The sequence below is a fragment of the Zonotrichia albicollis genome, chromosome 16, assembly GCF_047830755.1.
Source record: "Zonotrichia albicollis isolate bZonAlb1 chromosome 16, bZonAlb1.hap1, whole genome shotgun sequence".
Lineage (NCBI taxonomy): Eukaryota > Metazoa > Chordata > Aves > Passeriformes > Passerellidae > Zonotrichia > Zonotrichia albicollis.
This window is the reverse complement of record NC_133834.1, coordinates 10,080,055-10,095,936: the sequence shown is the minus strand read 5'-3', so window position 1 is coordinate 10,095,936 and position 15,882 is coordinate 10,080,055. Positions and strand designations below refer to the sequence as shown.

General features: G+C 42.6%; 1 protein-coding gene across 2 annotated transcripts in view; it reads left to right on the top strand.

Annotated features, from left to right (window-relative positions):
• RMI2 (RecQ mediated genome instability 2) overlaps positions 1–14,277 on the top strand; it is a 72,901-nt gene extending 58,624 nt beyond the window's left edge. Inside the window, exons 5-6 of one of the 2 annotated variants that reach the window (XR_012582850.1) lie at positions 8,890–8,954; positions 13,870–14,008. Coding sequence is in view for 1 of the 2 variants with exons in the window: in XM_074552666.1 (XP_074408767.1) it covers positions 13,052–13,328; positions 13,870–14,018 (426 nt within the window). In the remaining variant the exon portion in view is untranslated. Of the gene's footprint in view, positions 1–8,889; positions 8,955–12,830; positions 13,329–13,869 lie in introns of those variants that run through there. The other variant, XM_074552666.1, reaches the window with a different exon arrangement.
• The last annotated feature ends 1,605 nt before the right edge of the window (positions 14,278–15,882 follow it).

The window sequence follows — 15,882 nt, the reverse complement described above, 5'->3', positions numbered from 1 at the left end:
CCAGTCTGCTGGACTTTTGCTTTCTTTCTCTCTGTTATATTAAGTATAGTTTGTACAGGGCTTTATCTTTTATCCTTCTGAGAATTGTCTACTTTCTCCAGAGTTTTCAGTTTGGCATCTGAAGGTTGTCTGTGGTTCCTTGTTACTGAACTTCCCTTCTGGGAAGTTCAACCTCCTTGTATTCTGACTCAAGTCATTAGCATCAAAGTACATTGTTCTTTTTCTTTCAAATTCCTATAACTGCCCACTTTTCTTCTCTTTTCCCCAGTCCCCTCCAGTGCCCCCCACAGCAGTGCTCTGCAGGGCATGGCCTTACCAAAGCTGGCTCTCAGTCGCTTTCCCTCAGCCAAGTGAATGATGGAGGTCTTGGTGTGCTTTGCAACCCTCCCCTCTGAAAAGCAGGAGTCGGGGTTTGCCCAAGTACACCTGAGGAGCTGGGGCCAGGAAGGAACTCAGATTATTGCAGAGGCCAGAGGGAGCTGAGGGGTGGCTGGCACTGGGGACCTGCCACTGGAGAAGTGGAGTGGGGGACACAAAGGTCACTGGGTCCAAAGACAGGGGGAGCTGACAGCAGTGGGTGAAGTGCTGGAGATGTGGCATGGATGAGGGACTCAAAGGCAGGAGGGGCTGGGGCTCACCATCTTTCAGAGCTGGTGCCATCAGCTGGGATTCTGGCTTGGGGACCTAGGACACAGTGACCTGCCCCATCCCCCTTCCTCCCCATGAACTGCCCTAACCCCTTTTTCTTCTACCAGAAATAGTGTCAGTACATCCTACATCCACTTCCAGACAGGAGGGTTAATAGACAACCTGACCACTCTGATATCCACACTAAATGATAATTTTATTTCACCAGGTGACCAGAACACTCCTCCTCCTCTTCCTCCCCCCCATACTCTCATTTTAAGTATAGTACTTAGGGAAGATTGTGGGGTTACGTGGGTGGCGCCCCACAAGCAGAGTGGGTGCTGAGATCCTGCCTTCTGAGAACAGCTCACCAGAATGACCAGGGAGGGCAGTGAGTGGGCAGAGCCCAGTCTGGGAGTGCTGCACCTCCCAGCACCCTGCAAGGTGACTGCTGCCTGTGCCTGTGACAGGACAGCCTGTGCCCACGTCAGGGGGGAAAGTGCTGCACCTTACTGGTCATGGTGACTCATTTGCACCTTTTGCTACATATGGCATGAATTTCATTTTGAGTTACTCCTGTGCATCATTATTTTCAATATTTCCTTCAACAGAAGCTGGAGCCAGAGAGGTGAAATTACATTTACCAGAATCTGTCATTAAAACTGACAGCTGGTTCTCATTAGAAGCAAAAGAATCAGGTTTTGAACAGCTCTAAACAGTGCCATTTTCAAGCAGTTGCATGTGGAGTAGGACTGTCCATCAGAAATAATAGAGAATATAATCCCAGGTATTCAAATGCACCTGCCTGTACTGTTCCCCTATTAGAGTTGAAATCAAGCAAGGAAACAGTACTTGGGGGACAAGTCCAATTAATCATGAAAAAGAGGAATTTACCAGATGACTAGCAAGCCTGTTTTAATTTAAAGGGAAATTTGTGTCACTCTTTTGTCTTTTCACAACAGTGTGTGCAACTTAACACTAAGCATTAGCTTCAGATGGGCTTTTGTACAGCCTTGGATTACATCCACACTTTTGGTCTCATCCATATTGTGAGGCTGCCAATGTCTCTTTGGCCATCCAGATTTATGGCAATTGTTTATGGCCTCAAATAACTGTACTGCAAACTCCTGGACTACTCAGAAGACATGCTCTGCCTTCAAATACACACCTTTGTTGTGGCTTGGAAAAGTTTCCACCAGGACTTTACCTTAGTGCCTTCTCTGGTTTTTTCTTGTGCATGTATTGAAGTATTTTACAGGGACAGATTTAACAGGAACTTTCACACTGCCAGTCAGGTGTAACTGCAAGGGTTTTCTGCTGAAATAGAAAAGCCACACTGAGAAATAAGGCAAACCAAGATAGCCAGAAAAACACTCACTGGAATTGTGTCTGTTTATATTTAAATCTCTCGTTTGGAGGAAGTTCTGTTTTTACCTATAATACTACACAAGTTCCTACAAAAGTCAGTTCAATGTTAGTATTACTCAATTTCTGAAGAAATCATTTGGTTTTGTATTTAGAAAACTTACTGCCAAGCCCCCTCTGCTGGAGGGAAAAAGTTTGTTTTCATCCCTGCATGCTGAAGACATCTAAAAGCATTCCAGCTTATTACTGTGCAAGTAATTACAGGCTTAGAGTTCACAAGATCTTTACCACCGTTCTATTATTTTCTGTCATTATCTGTCATAAGTTATGCTTTAGAGAAGAGTCTGTATGATCACTGCAAATTTGTTCAAATTATTCCATCTGAATGAGTCAGTGTGTTGAAAATTCATCTTCTCAGTTGATTCTTTTATCATCCAAGTTATTTTCAGCAGTGTCCACCCTCTTCATCCCCTGCTGTATCTCGTATGTATTATTTACATCCTTTGTCAGCAGTCACTACACTCTGTTATGGTGAACTCACAACAGCAAACAGGAAAGGTTTGACTGCAAGAAGCCCACGTGGCTTTTCCAAGGCAATTCAAACTGCAGAGATGTGCTTTGTCTTTCTGACTGCTCTGCTCCTCTCACAAGTGTGACAAGAGCAGATCACTGTGTGAAAGACAAGGTGATGTGCTGGTTAAACCACACTTGTCATTTGTGTGTGACAAACCTTTTACAAGGACCAGCTTTACACTTACAGATCAGGAAACAGGCACAGCAAGGAAAGACAAGCCAATAGCTTCAGCATTGAATGAGGACATGGATTTCAGCCCTGCTCTGAAACACACTGCCTGGTGAATTTGTTCTAGTTAATTAGGCTAAAAGCCAGAAAAGAAGTGTGTCACAACATTGAGCATTGCCCAAGAAAAGTTGGAAGTTTCTGAGACAAAGTGCTGGAGCTGTTTACGGCCCTCTGTGGTGTACATTGAGAGTGCTGAGTTTCTTTGAAAGGAGATCCAAAGCAGCCAGTGTGCCATGCAAGCAGCCAGTGAGGAACTATTGCCTACAGAGCTGAAGCTTTTGCTCCCTTGAGACTGTTGAAAAATGGGTCTCTGAAGAAAGGCAGTCTTTTAAAAATGGAGCAAGCCAAGAGAATATTGCTGGGGCAGCTGATTTGTACTTAGACCTCCTCAGAATGTGGAGAAGTGAGACTTGTGCCCCTGCTTGGCAGAGAGCAGTCAAACTTCAGTTTCTCCCTTTTCTTGCAGTTGTCCTAACAAGTGAGTAGCAGTCTCCTCTAAGGGAGAGGGAATGAGGAGTATTTGTTAAGTATTTAAGAATTTAACATCTAGAGCAGTCACTTGTGGCTGGGAAACACTGGATTCTGGTGACCCCTCTGAGAGCTGTTAACTCACTGCACAATTATCAGTTCTTAGACAAGCTACTGAAGTGGTATTTGAAGCTGAGACAGAAGTCAGTGGCTCACCTGTTAAATCAAAGCCCCAGCCTGCAGGCCTAAAGGCAAGGCCCATTCTTTCTGTAAGTCAATGGCTCTTGAAAGCCTTTCTGTGAACTAAAGCAAGTTCACAGGAAGACCAGAGAATGTTTCCTTCTATAGGTTTGTGGTGTGAGGTATTTCAATTTAATTTCAAAATAAGCTTGAGAAGCATGTCCTTGAGTCCATGCCAGGGAGGGGTTTGAGCCTGAGTCCCCAAACTGATCTTTTCCCACAAAAGATCTCACTAGTAAACTGCTGGATAAAATGGAGAAGCTTGAAAAAATTATACCCCTTTAAGAAAATGTCTCTATTGAATGAAGAAGTCTCTGAAGGGATAAGAAATACTTCAAGCCTCTCCTATTAGATTCTGATGGACAAAATAGTGACAATTGTTCCATAAACATCAAACTAGCAACACTGAGGGAAGGAAAACTATACTGAATTGGTGTTCTATCTTAAAATATATTATGTTAAAAATGGAATTGTATTTCAGATGAAAACATGAACTAATTAAACTTTCCTAGAATATATTCTAAGTACAAGATAGCAGTAGCCAAATAAATGTTAGAATTAACAACAGGTTTGGACCAGAAAGAAGTAGCCCTGAGTTCTAGGGAAGTTAGAAAACCCAGCCTGTCTTTGGAAACTCATGCCCAACAAGGCAGAAAGTTAAAAACAAGTAGTCTCAGTTCTCCTGTATTCAACATTTTGTGACTATGCAACATTTCCTGGCTGATGAAATGCAGCTGCAGTACCTCCCAGGTGCAAGTCATCTGTTGCTTTATAATTTCAATGCAATAGTTCCCTTTCCTTCTGAATAAGAACGTTTTATTGCAGGGTCTGTGTACACTAAAGGAAGAAGGGAGGAAGGGGGGTGGGAAAAGGTATCAGGAAGTGCTTCTGTCGCAGGCAGGAGGTGACCAGGGTCAGCTCTGCAGCAGCAGGAGCACCATCCTGCTGAGGCACGGACATGCTGAGGCACACTGCAGAGTTTCTGGGTCTGCACTCCAAGGGTCTCACCCACCTTCCCAGGACTCCTGTACTTGTATGATCAGAGCTAACCTGCTTCCAGAGGCCAAACTGTGCCCAGCCAAGCTGTAGCACTTGGAACAAGTGCTGGAAAAACAAGCAGAAGTTCCCTCCTGCCACTCAGTGGGATGTAGGACAGGGATTGACCCAGGAGATAATTTCTTTCCTTACAGAGGTCTTTTCATGCAAAGCCTGTTCATTTCTTACCATCTGAAATGCACAGTCTGCCCATTTAGGCAGAGCTGCAACATGAAGATACAACTTGAGAGCTATTGAGCTGAGGCATTACAAATCCAGACATTTACAGGCAATATAAATGTGTGAATGAAAAGCAGCAAATGAAAACCATGATGGAAACTTGTTCTTCAGTATGAGCTTGCAAGAGACAGGTACCAGGAAAGATGAAAGCATTGCTCCTAAGGCGTATATCTGCAACTTTTCTGATGAAATAATAAACAAATACGCTCTTTCCTACTTATCTACCAGGAATTTAACCAAACTTTGTGTAAGATTACAGACCATAAACTATAATTTGAGGACATTGCGAAACATGAAAAATGCTTGGAATTCAAGGACAGAAACTTTTACCACAGTTCATGGCACTCACTCAAGCTCCTTTTATGACTTTACAATTACTCTTTACAAATGTTATCAGTTCACAACACTCCACAGCTGTGTGACGGAAATTGCAGAAGTACTGGTGGAGCTTCATTGCTTTACATCTGGGAAATGCAGCCTGTAGAAGGAAATGCAGCCTTTGGAAGGAAATGCATCTATCTACTGTACAGATCAAAAGATAAATGAGAAAGATTCTCCAGTTACTTTCAGTTCTGTTTTCTTTGGCTGGAATTTTTGGTTTCCCCAGACATCATGTGTCCAGCCAGAACCCAGGCTAGTAGAATGACATTTCTAAGAAACAAAAGGGAAAGTTGCCACAAGCAAAGGGACATTCACCAAACACTGCCAGTTTTGAGTAAAATGTGGCACTATTTAAATGAACATTCCTGTGATTGTAAACTTCAGAGATTTTCTTTATAAGAACTGTTCCTCTCAGCCTTGATTTTGGAAGTTGCTAGTGATCATTACTCGGGCTGATACCACAGGAGGCCTGAAGTGTGGAGCATTTTTTAGAAGGCACTGTATACCCATCAAAACAGGGAATACACCCTTCAGTCAGAAGAATCAGTGATTGCTACTGAGCAGCACTGGTTTTATGAGCAGTATCTACTGTTATTTAACTGGGTCAGCCAAAGTGTGAACTATCCACATTATATATTCTGAATCTAACCTACATACTTGAATGCCTAATTTTTACGGGCAGGGAAGAGCAGTGGAACTGGAGAGTGATTGGAGCCAGCCCAGTTGCATTTGCAGAATGTCTGCCCAAAGGTATTAATTCCTTCATCAATATGCTTAACTGCTGTTCACAAATCTGGATGGACTTAAAAAAGGGGCCTGGAGACTATTTTTGCTATCCCCAGACACTCAAGTATTTCATTTGCCAGAAATGAATGTAAAACTGATTCCATTAAATGGCAGCATGAAAGCAGTAGTGAGTGTGCTTCAGCCTCCTCAGCTCCACTGGTGAGTGCTGGGAGCTCTTGTGGTCTGCACTGGACTGAAACACTACTGAATTCTCAGCAAAGGAAGACCCAGAGGTACCAGAATGCAAATAAACCAATGGTCTGTGTCAAACAGTAGGGTCAGCTGTTCAAGTCTCCCTCTGCCTTAAAAATCTATGAAAACAACAAAAATTAAAATACCTAACACACATCTTGTGGTTATTAGTAATCACAGTATTATTTTTATAGCAGTCTAGATAACTTATTGGCAAATCGGAGATCTGTAGATAAGAACAAAAGCCACGTGCCTTTCACTTTCGCCAATATGATTTCTCATAAATGAGGCTGTAACCGGCAGTGGAGCCAAGATCTGCCAAGCTTTGCCTTGCAAATCCAAGGTCATGTGTTGCTTTTTTCCGTTCTCAAGTGTCTATTGTCTGATCTCATCTATTGTCTGTTTGTAGTTGCTCAAATTGTAGCAGAGCTTCAGCTCTTCAAATGCTCCTGTGTAAAATTTGAAATTACTTGAATATAAATACTTGATGTTTGAAACATGAAAACTCCAAAGGTGCAACCAAAAATGTGCACATGGTGTCCTGCCAGCTCTGCACAGACACTCTGTGACATTTGCATGAGTCTGAGGCATCATCTGCACTGAACTGATGTCTCCTGGTTGGCTCTTACAGTATTGACAGTTTCTATTTTGAACAAACAAGCACTGATGGCTTTTGCAGTAGAGTGCACTACTGCAAGTCTGGTTTTGTGGGCTTGTCAGGTTTTGAAAATAAGGTGTACTAGGTCTGCATTTATCATTTACTGCTGCTTTTCATGACAAGCTGAAAGCTTGCTAAGTTTTTGGCTTCAATACACTTGGATCCCTGATGAGTCATTTTTTTGGTTGCATTTGAATTTCAAGTCCAAGTTTTGTTGTTTAGTTTGAAAGGCAGCCCTATATAGAGCTGCATTCAGATACAACCATTGTGTTGCACACTATATGCCATATTCTAGCCTTCTATAAAAATCAATTTTCATATGGGTAATCAGTAAATATTTAAATATATTCAGGTAGATATACAGTTGCCTCACTGCAGACTTCACACAACCTTTAGTTTAGTAGAAAGGTCAGCTTACCTGTATATAAAAAGTTATTTTAATATTTCTCCTTGAAGTAGGTCCTTTTCACAGTTTCTTTCTATGTTCCTCTGGTTTGTTTGTTTCCCTGTTTGGTTCATACCATGAGGCTCTAAAGTCTCACTGGAGGAGCTGATTAAAATCTTGGAGCACCAGTAGGTATATTTGCCTTCACAAAAGCTGAGAACTGAGATGCTCATGGATCAGATGCCAGTGATGGCTGTTCAATAACAGCAAATGTCAGCAATAAAATTGTGACCTTCATTCCATTAAATTCATATTTGACCTTGCATATTCTGGGCTTAGGGGAAAAGAGATGGGTCTAAATTAGAGAGTTTCAGCATAGTGCTTAACATAAGGTGCTGTACAAACTGCAAACTAAAACCTCTGATTAAAATTACTTAAATCAAGAGGTGGAGGCAGTTTGTGACATTTTAATGTCAAATTGTATTTTAAAACATGACATTTCCATATGGCTTGTAGAGGTCTTTCTAAAATGAACTGATGAGATGTCTTCCCATTGGTTCATGCAGTCTTGTGTCTTCTGACTTTTTTAATAAATTTAAGAACCCTAAGAATGTGAAAACATACTTCATCAATTATACATTAAATGTTCCGATTTAGGAAGAACTCTGTGATTTAACATGACATTTTATATCTTCTTCTAGACCTATTAAGAGATAAGTAGGCCTTGTATATTCATATACAAATATGACTTCCATCTAAAATTACTGCTATTAACATGCCTTTTTTTCATGCATTCATTCATTCATTCATTCATTCATTCATTCACTCATGCCAGTAGTTGGGGAGCAGGCTGCTATTTGTGGGGGCTATGGCAGTAAATGCATTCTACATCCAGGCTTGTAAGCACTTCTGGGTTTGAATCTTGCCTTACAGAATACACATCATATAAGAAACTGGAAACTCAAGCTGCTTTAGGTCCCAGTTGATGTACACAAAACCATGTAAGTGCTATTGTTGAGCAGCTTCAAAATTTCACTGCTGTTGATTTCCTCTTTATATTGTTTTTGCTTTTTCAGTCATTCAGTTGTTTGTTGTGAATCCAATGTGCTGCTGTAGCTGTGATGTTTTTAGTGTAAACAAGATAAAGTTCATAGGGAGAGACGGATCTGAGAAAGATCTTGCCTGTATGAAAATTTGACTATTAGTTAAAAGTGTCTCCCTACTAAGCACCAGAAATTCATTTCATGGATTTTTGAATATTGTCCTGATTATTACAGAATCCTGCCAATGGAATGGCTGTAACTTCTCAGCCTTACTGGCTTCTATGTAGATTTCTATTTGACAACTCAGATTTTAAGTTTCTGAAAGTAAAATGACACTCTGCTGCTTGCTGTTCTTTAGGAAAATTATTCTTCTGTCACATTGCTGAATGAACTGGATGCTGACCATGCTGATCAGAGGGTATTTGTGCAAGAGCAGCAGCTGCCAAGGGAAGGCACTGTGATCTGTGCTCCCCTACCCTGATTATAGGGACTCTCCAGTCTTGTTAAACTTTTGCTAAATATCCAATTCTTTTAAAAAGTGAAATTCAGTCAAAAAGGTGAGTGACTGAAGTCTCCTAGCTACTGGCCCAGCTTCAGTCAGGATGAAGACCTAATGCTCTGTATACCATTCATGTTTCCCGTTTAAAGAGTTCTTTTTCTTGTGCAGGAGTTTGAACAAGCCCATCTGGAAGCCAGCTCTGCAGACCATTTCCAGAGCAGCAAACAATACTGGTAAAGTAAAGACTGATTCATTAATTTTTTTCTTTAATCGTGTTATATTCCTATTCCATAGAACACTGATTTATGCAATTTACAAGCCAGCATTTACATACCATGGAAAGAAACCAACAGGTGACACCCACTTCTGCAGAACACAACTGCAGTTCTCTAATTATTTCCTCTGAGTATTCTTTGTAAATGAAATGAGTCAGCTAAGCAGGACAGCATTGCCCTTTTTACAGCCTGCAGGCCCCATGGCAGGGATGTGTGGTGAGTGACAGGAACTGGTTAAGTCTGCATGCCAGTGGGAGCAGTGAAATAATTTCTCATGCTGGGGCTGCCTGTACAAGCTGAGGTTTCCCCCCCACTCTCTGAGGAGATGCTGTTTTTCCTCTCCACACACTGGGTGCAGTTGGCAGCTCCTGGCAGCTACAGGAAGTCTCTTGCCATAATCCACCACAGATTCCACTGAGCACAAGCTAACATGTGGTGCAGAGCATCTATATTAGGTTCTCAAAGAAAAAGAGCACTGGGAATGCCTTGCTAATGCTTTGGTTGATGGTATTTGCCACAAAATTAGGTCACCATATCTTAGAGTGATTCTTCTGTCACTCTAAGTGCAGGTTTTGGTTTGATGACACCATGGAAGAGGCCAGACTCTTCTTGTTGTTGTAAGTAGTGGGGTTCTGATGTCTGTTGCTCACATTTACCTGCCCTGTCCAAGTCACATCTAAAATACCACTTATTCAGAGCCACCTCCTAATTAAAACCTTGGCAGGCTGCACCTAGAGTTCTCCTGTTTCAGCATGTGCCTTTGCTGGCTCCAGGTCTTTTGAAATTCGTGGTCAAACAGGATTTAGTATTCATCTGCCAGACTGCTCTGCCCCAAAGCACAAATTACAAGCAGCTGATGCTCATGTTAGGGAGGTGAATACAACTGACTTCCAACCCATTAATCCATTAATTTCAACTCATTGATCCATTAATTTCAAATCATTAATTAAATTCAGTGATGATGAGATAGTCTAAAAAAAAAAAAGTTGAAGGATGTTTTTCCAGACTTCAGTCAGCATGTCCACACTGCATCTTTTATGCAATGCAAAGCAAACACCAGGAACGATGGAATTTTATATTCTTGTGTTTGTGTTGTATTGTTCTGTGTGCAAGTAAGAAACTAAGTCTAAATTAGGACAGATCTCTTAAAGGTCAAATATGAATACCAGGGAAAGGAAGACAGTCTCAGAGCCCTCACTTGCTCCCATGTGCTGCTTCCTTTTTCTGCATGAGGATATGAAAGGCTCAATCATATCATTTGCAGTTTACTCTGTGACTGTGGGCAGGCATTGTTGCTGGAGATGCCAGAATAGAGAAGGTGTTGGCCTGCTCCAGTCACATCCTCTGAGTTCTGAATCCTCTGAGTTTCTGGGCTGACCAGAGACAAGGGTTTTTTTACAGATCTGTTCTATGGATCTTTGTGGGCCATTCAGACATAACCATTATGATCTATGTATTTTTCAGCTCCACACTTTGTGACTTTTCTTGCAGTCAGCTGTGGAGCTCCCAGCTAGATCTATTTCTAAAGCAAGTGCATACAAAATACTAAAAATAAAATTAAAAAAGAAAAACAACTTTATGATTACTTGGATTCCAAATCCTAGAAAAAAAATTAAAAATTGTTTGAAATCCATTTCGTAACTTCTCAGTACTAGGAAAGAGAAATAAAATTGAAGAACCTGTTCTGTACACATTGGCCAATGGACTGGAAAGAAGGATTTTTAAAAACTCTTTCAGGTAGAATGAAAGGCTGTAAAAGATCAGACTTCCTGGCCAAGGGAAAGAAGTATTTTTCTGCTTCTGTAATATCAGCCTTTTACCAAAATTAGGGAGAGAAGCAGGGAATTGCTTCCATTTTAAGTAGTACTGTCAGTGGCAGCACAAAAAAGTCTGAGCTCAACAGAAAATTTCAAGTTGCTGCTTCTTTGGAAATCTCTTTTCACAGAGATCTGGGGTCAAATTCTTTTCTAAGCTCTCTTGGCACCATACCAACAAAACCCTGCCAGTGTAATTGAGGGAGCCCTGACTCCTGCTCTCATCTGGGCTGTGCTGTCTAGGTGTAGTCTGACCTTTCTTCACCCACACTGTGACCATCTCATGTGTGTGTTAGCCTGAGGAATAATGTCCTTGAGGATTGCTTTGAAGTGAGGTGCATTTTGTAATAGCAGGCAGGAAATTGATTCCTTCTCTTTTAATCCGTACAAACCAAAACTCTCGCATTCCGTGCTCTCAAAAATCTGCTCATGTTTAATCCAGTGTAAATCAGAGCCTGCCAGCCACCAACTCTGTGCCTTTTCCAACTGTGTGCTGAGCTTCTTCTGCTACCCTTAAATCAGAGGATGACACTGTGGGGTCACCTCCAGATCAGACTGTTGAGGCCTCAGACGTTTTCCCTGCAGCTGCAGAATGTGTCTGTGCTGAGCTGCACCAGGTCTTGGGGAAGAGCTTTGCAGATAATTCAGCATAACTGTGCATTTCACTGAAAGATAAGGATTTTCTGGTTTAGGAAAACAAATCCATTTCTTGATGCAGGTTGCCAGTGCTTTTGCCCTTCTCATAACACCATTTCTTGAAGGCAAATCTTTTAAAAGGGACCTTTTAGTCTCTCCTGAAGATTACACTCTTGTAGGGGTCTTGCCTTGATCTGTAGATTTAATGGCTTAATAAGCATTAGACACTCCTATTATGCAGTAACAAATAGGAATACAATACTTTTATCAATATTTGGCACAATTAATTTTTTTTTATGTGAAACTAAATATTGATGCTGTCAAGTGACTGCAGCTTAAGGGCATAAATTACAAATATTCTCCTGTGAGCCTTGCTCAAATTGTGCATTCATATACAGTAACCATCTAATGTCTTTCTATTCCTGTAAGCTATATGATTTGATTGCCAGATTACATGATTCTGTATTGTGCTTAGATGTCAGTGTTTTTATTGTTATTACCAATATTATGTTTTATTCTTACTGTAAGTGGTAACAAAAAATTAACTGCTTCCTTACACTATAAAAAGAATACGGTCCCATTTACAGAATGTCTCCAAACAGAAAATATATTTGGAAAGGAAAAAGACCTGAATAAATAATTCACAACATGATGGGTGAGTAGGTAAAAAGGTCTTTTGATGTATTTTGCTACTCAGGAAAAAACAGATTTTTAAAATAAAGTAACTGCCTATTTTAATGGAGAACAAAAGCTCTTCTAAAGAAGAATGATTGCAATCAGTGTATTTTTACCCATTCTGCACTTTTGTAGGTAATAGGACTCGTGAAAGTAATGAAGCCATCCCTTTGGTTTTCCTGATTCTTGTCTTTGTTCCATCCTCCTATTTCTTCATTAGCTTATTTCTTGGCTTACTTTCTAAATGAAATGTCAACCCACCCGTCCAAAAGAAACCATAACATTTCAAGAATACCAGACTGCAGCAAAGTGAACTAGCCTGTCGTAATACAAACAGACAGTAAATAAATTGGTTAAAGACTTGGAATTCAAGTCTCCCATAATTAAACTGCCCATGGTTTCAGTGCGTTATGCTCCGGATTTCCCCAGAAGAGCATCCCTGGGAAAATCAGCAAGTGCATTTTCCTGTTTTCTCACGAAACCGGAGCTCCCTCAACTTTCACGTGAACAGCGCGGCCCGGTGCCGCTAAGCAGGGAGGGAGCCGGGCTGGCTCCGGCAGGGGCCGGGGGCAGCGCTCAGGGGCACCCTCGGCTCGAACCAGCACCGAGCCCAGCTCACACTGCCTTTTGCACGAAGGGGGCCGCTCCTGAACTGGAACCAGGTAAAATGACGGCCACTCAGGCTCTGGGCTGATCCAGGTGAGGGGCGCTGGCTCGGGGGGCTGGCACACGGTGCAGCCGAGGGCGACCGGGCGGGTGAACCGGCGGGGGCATCCCCTGCCCTCCGCACCCGCACACCCTCACAGCCCCGCACGGCAGCTCCCGTTCCGCGCAGGCCGCTCCGCAGCCGCAGCGCTGCCGCCGCTCAGGGGCGGGGCCGCCCTTGCGCTTCCCGCCCTCAGCGGCTGCGCGCCCTCAGGCGCCCTCAGCATGGCCGGGGCGGCGCTGGGCCCGCCGGGCCCGCCGGTGAAGGTGCTGGCGGCGCAGCTGCGGCGGGCGGAGCGCGGCGCGGGCGGCACCTGGGAGCTGCGGCGGGCGGCGGCGGGCCGGGCTCCGCTGGCCCTGCGGGCCGTGTGGATGCAGGGCACCGTGCTCGAGGTGCAGCGCGGCACCGAAGGCGGCACGGCCCGGCTGCAGGACGGCAGCGGCGCCTTCACCGTGCTGGGCGTGGAGCAGGTGCCGCAGGGCCGGCCGTGCCTCAGCGCAGGTACCGCGGGCCGGGGTCCCCCGCGGGCAGCGGGCCCTGCCCCTGCCCGCTCTAACGCGGTTCGGCTCATCCAGGCCCGGCCGCCGTGCAGGAGGCCCTGAACAAGGAGAGAGATTCTTCTCCTATTTTTCTTTTCGCTATCTTGCTTTCTTTTCCTTCTTTTCCCTTCACCAGAACTGCCAGTTCAAATGGAGAAGCGTTGGTCTGCAGTATTGCAGAAACTGTGGTACAAAATAGGCCCGTTGCTTAAAACTTCAGTCCTCTGACCTATCCTCAGTCCACTCACACAGCAGGATAAATTTGTGGTTTTTTTGGTTCTTAACTCTATGTGGAAATGTAGTTGAATGTGCCGTAGAAGTGAATGTACAGATAACAAAGCCTTTTTCTGAAATTTAGTTCTAAGCAATCTTCATTCCTTGAGTTTTCTTACAAGTATTAGTATCTTCAATTTGCACTGTTTACTTGGTTTTAAGTAATTTGGCTTATGAATTTAAATGGTAATACAAAGGTTAATGAAATGTAATGCTTACTTGTTTTTTAGGGAAGTATGTAATGGTGATGGGTGTGGTGCGGTCCTGCAGTCCGGAGCCCATTCTTCGAGCAATAAAGATGACAGATCTCTCTGAAAACCCCATTCATAAGAATATGTGGAACCTTGAAGTGGAGGATTTGCACAGAGTCATCCCCTAATACTTTTACTTACTGCCTAAAAGAACTGGAAATTTGTTTTCTTTTGCTTTTTGGTGCAGAACATTGGACTATTCTGTGTAACCACTCCTGGAGTAAACCAGTGAGAAGCTGGGCTTACTGAAATGTAGGGACCAATGCTTATCTGATAATAATCACAGTTCATATCTCCCGGTGTTTTTATACCAACATGTTTGAGCAGTGCCTATCTGACGTTTTGATGAAGATGTCCATGCTATTAAAAAGGCTGTATGTTTGTTTGTGTGTGTGATAGCTGCTGTCTGGGGGGGCTCGTGTTGAGGCAGGTGTTTCACAGCAGGGTGTTCATGGCTGCGAGGGCTGCACAGGACTGGTGTTACCAGGGTGAACTCAGTACCTGGCATTAAGGCAAAATGTGTTTCAATCCATTCAGGCTGTGCTTGGAAATAATTGTTTTCACCTGTGTTTTCTATTTCAGTAATCACCATGTTTGTAAACTGCTTGTAAGACAGGTGTCTCTTGGTAACAATTAGCAGTGTCTTGTACTTAAAATACCTCTCTAGTTTCTGAAGTACTGAAAGTGGTAATGACCCCTCTGTTCCAGTGAAGTGAAGTTAATGAAAAGATGTGATGCTGGATTCCTTGCAATAGATACTCCAGGTGCAAGATGTAAATACTTTTTACCTCCAGAAACAAGTGTTCTATCCCTAAGTGCATTTTTCTTTTTGAAGGTTTTTTTTCTTCCAGTGTATGCTATTTTTAAGTGTTATTTTTAACATTCTAAATTGTATTCTATTCTTATAATTCCTTTTCTGAAAAAATCAAACTGTGAAATTACATCCAGAAACTTAAAAAGCAGAAATGTTACTACTCTTTATTTTCCATCTTGTCTAAAGAGAATTTGGGTCCTGACAAATGCATTGGAGTATCTGTGTGAAATGGCTTTGTGACTGGGGACTGTTTTGTCCAGCAATAGAGTTATGTTAATTAGGAATGCATGTTGGAAGAGAAGAGACTCTCATTGAATGCTCTACAATTTAAGATGAAAATCAAATTGTAGTAATTAAATTTTTTAATTGTGGGACTAGGTTTTCAAAGCATGTGGAAACTAACTAGCACCCTTTAAAGATTTGAGATCTTTGCAGGCTAAGGGCTGGATTTCAGAGTATAATTCCAGTCCTGAATTTGGAGTTTCAAACCAGATCACATCACAGGCAGTTGGATAGTGGAAGTCCTGTGCTCTTGAGATCCTGCTGATGAAGTGCCAAGACATACAAAGATAAAGACTTTTGGCAGTCTGGGTTTATTCGTTGTTTGTAATTCTGGAAAAAATCTGCTTGTGGAGTGCTGTAGCCTTCAGAAATAATTCATGTGACTGCCATATTGGCTGGTAACTAGTTCATATTAAAAGTTATTTTCCTAGGAGTTCAAAGCAAAAGACCCTTGTAGCCAGGGTGAACGTTGTATTTCTAAACAAAAGGCTGCTGGAGATTGCTTTGACTCCCAGCTCTGTTGTACTTCACCTAATGAGAGGCTGATGATGGCTGTTTAAGGCTGGGCTGAATGGCCTTATTTCTGGGTACTGAGAATTCTCCCTTTTCCTCACCTCGTGTCTCAAATTCTGCAGTTAGAACATGAGTTTGTGATTTTTGTTGCTGTTGCACAGCAGAATATGTAACTGAGGAGTTGCAGGATAAGGGGCTTCTGTAGCCCTGTGTTGAGGAGGAGGTCAAAGCTGAGCTCTTGTTACATCTGTTTTGGGGTTGGTGTAATATGCTGAAATTCTGTGAACTTTATAGATCGTGGGGTTCTCTATAAAGGACATGTTGGAGGTGAGTTGTAAGCACTAGAGCTGCCCTGGGAAGCACCCCTGGAGCTGTGTGCTCTG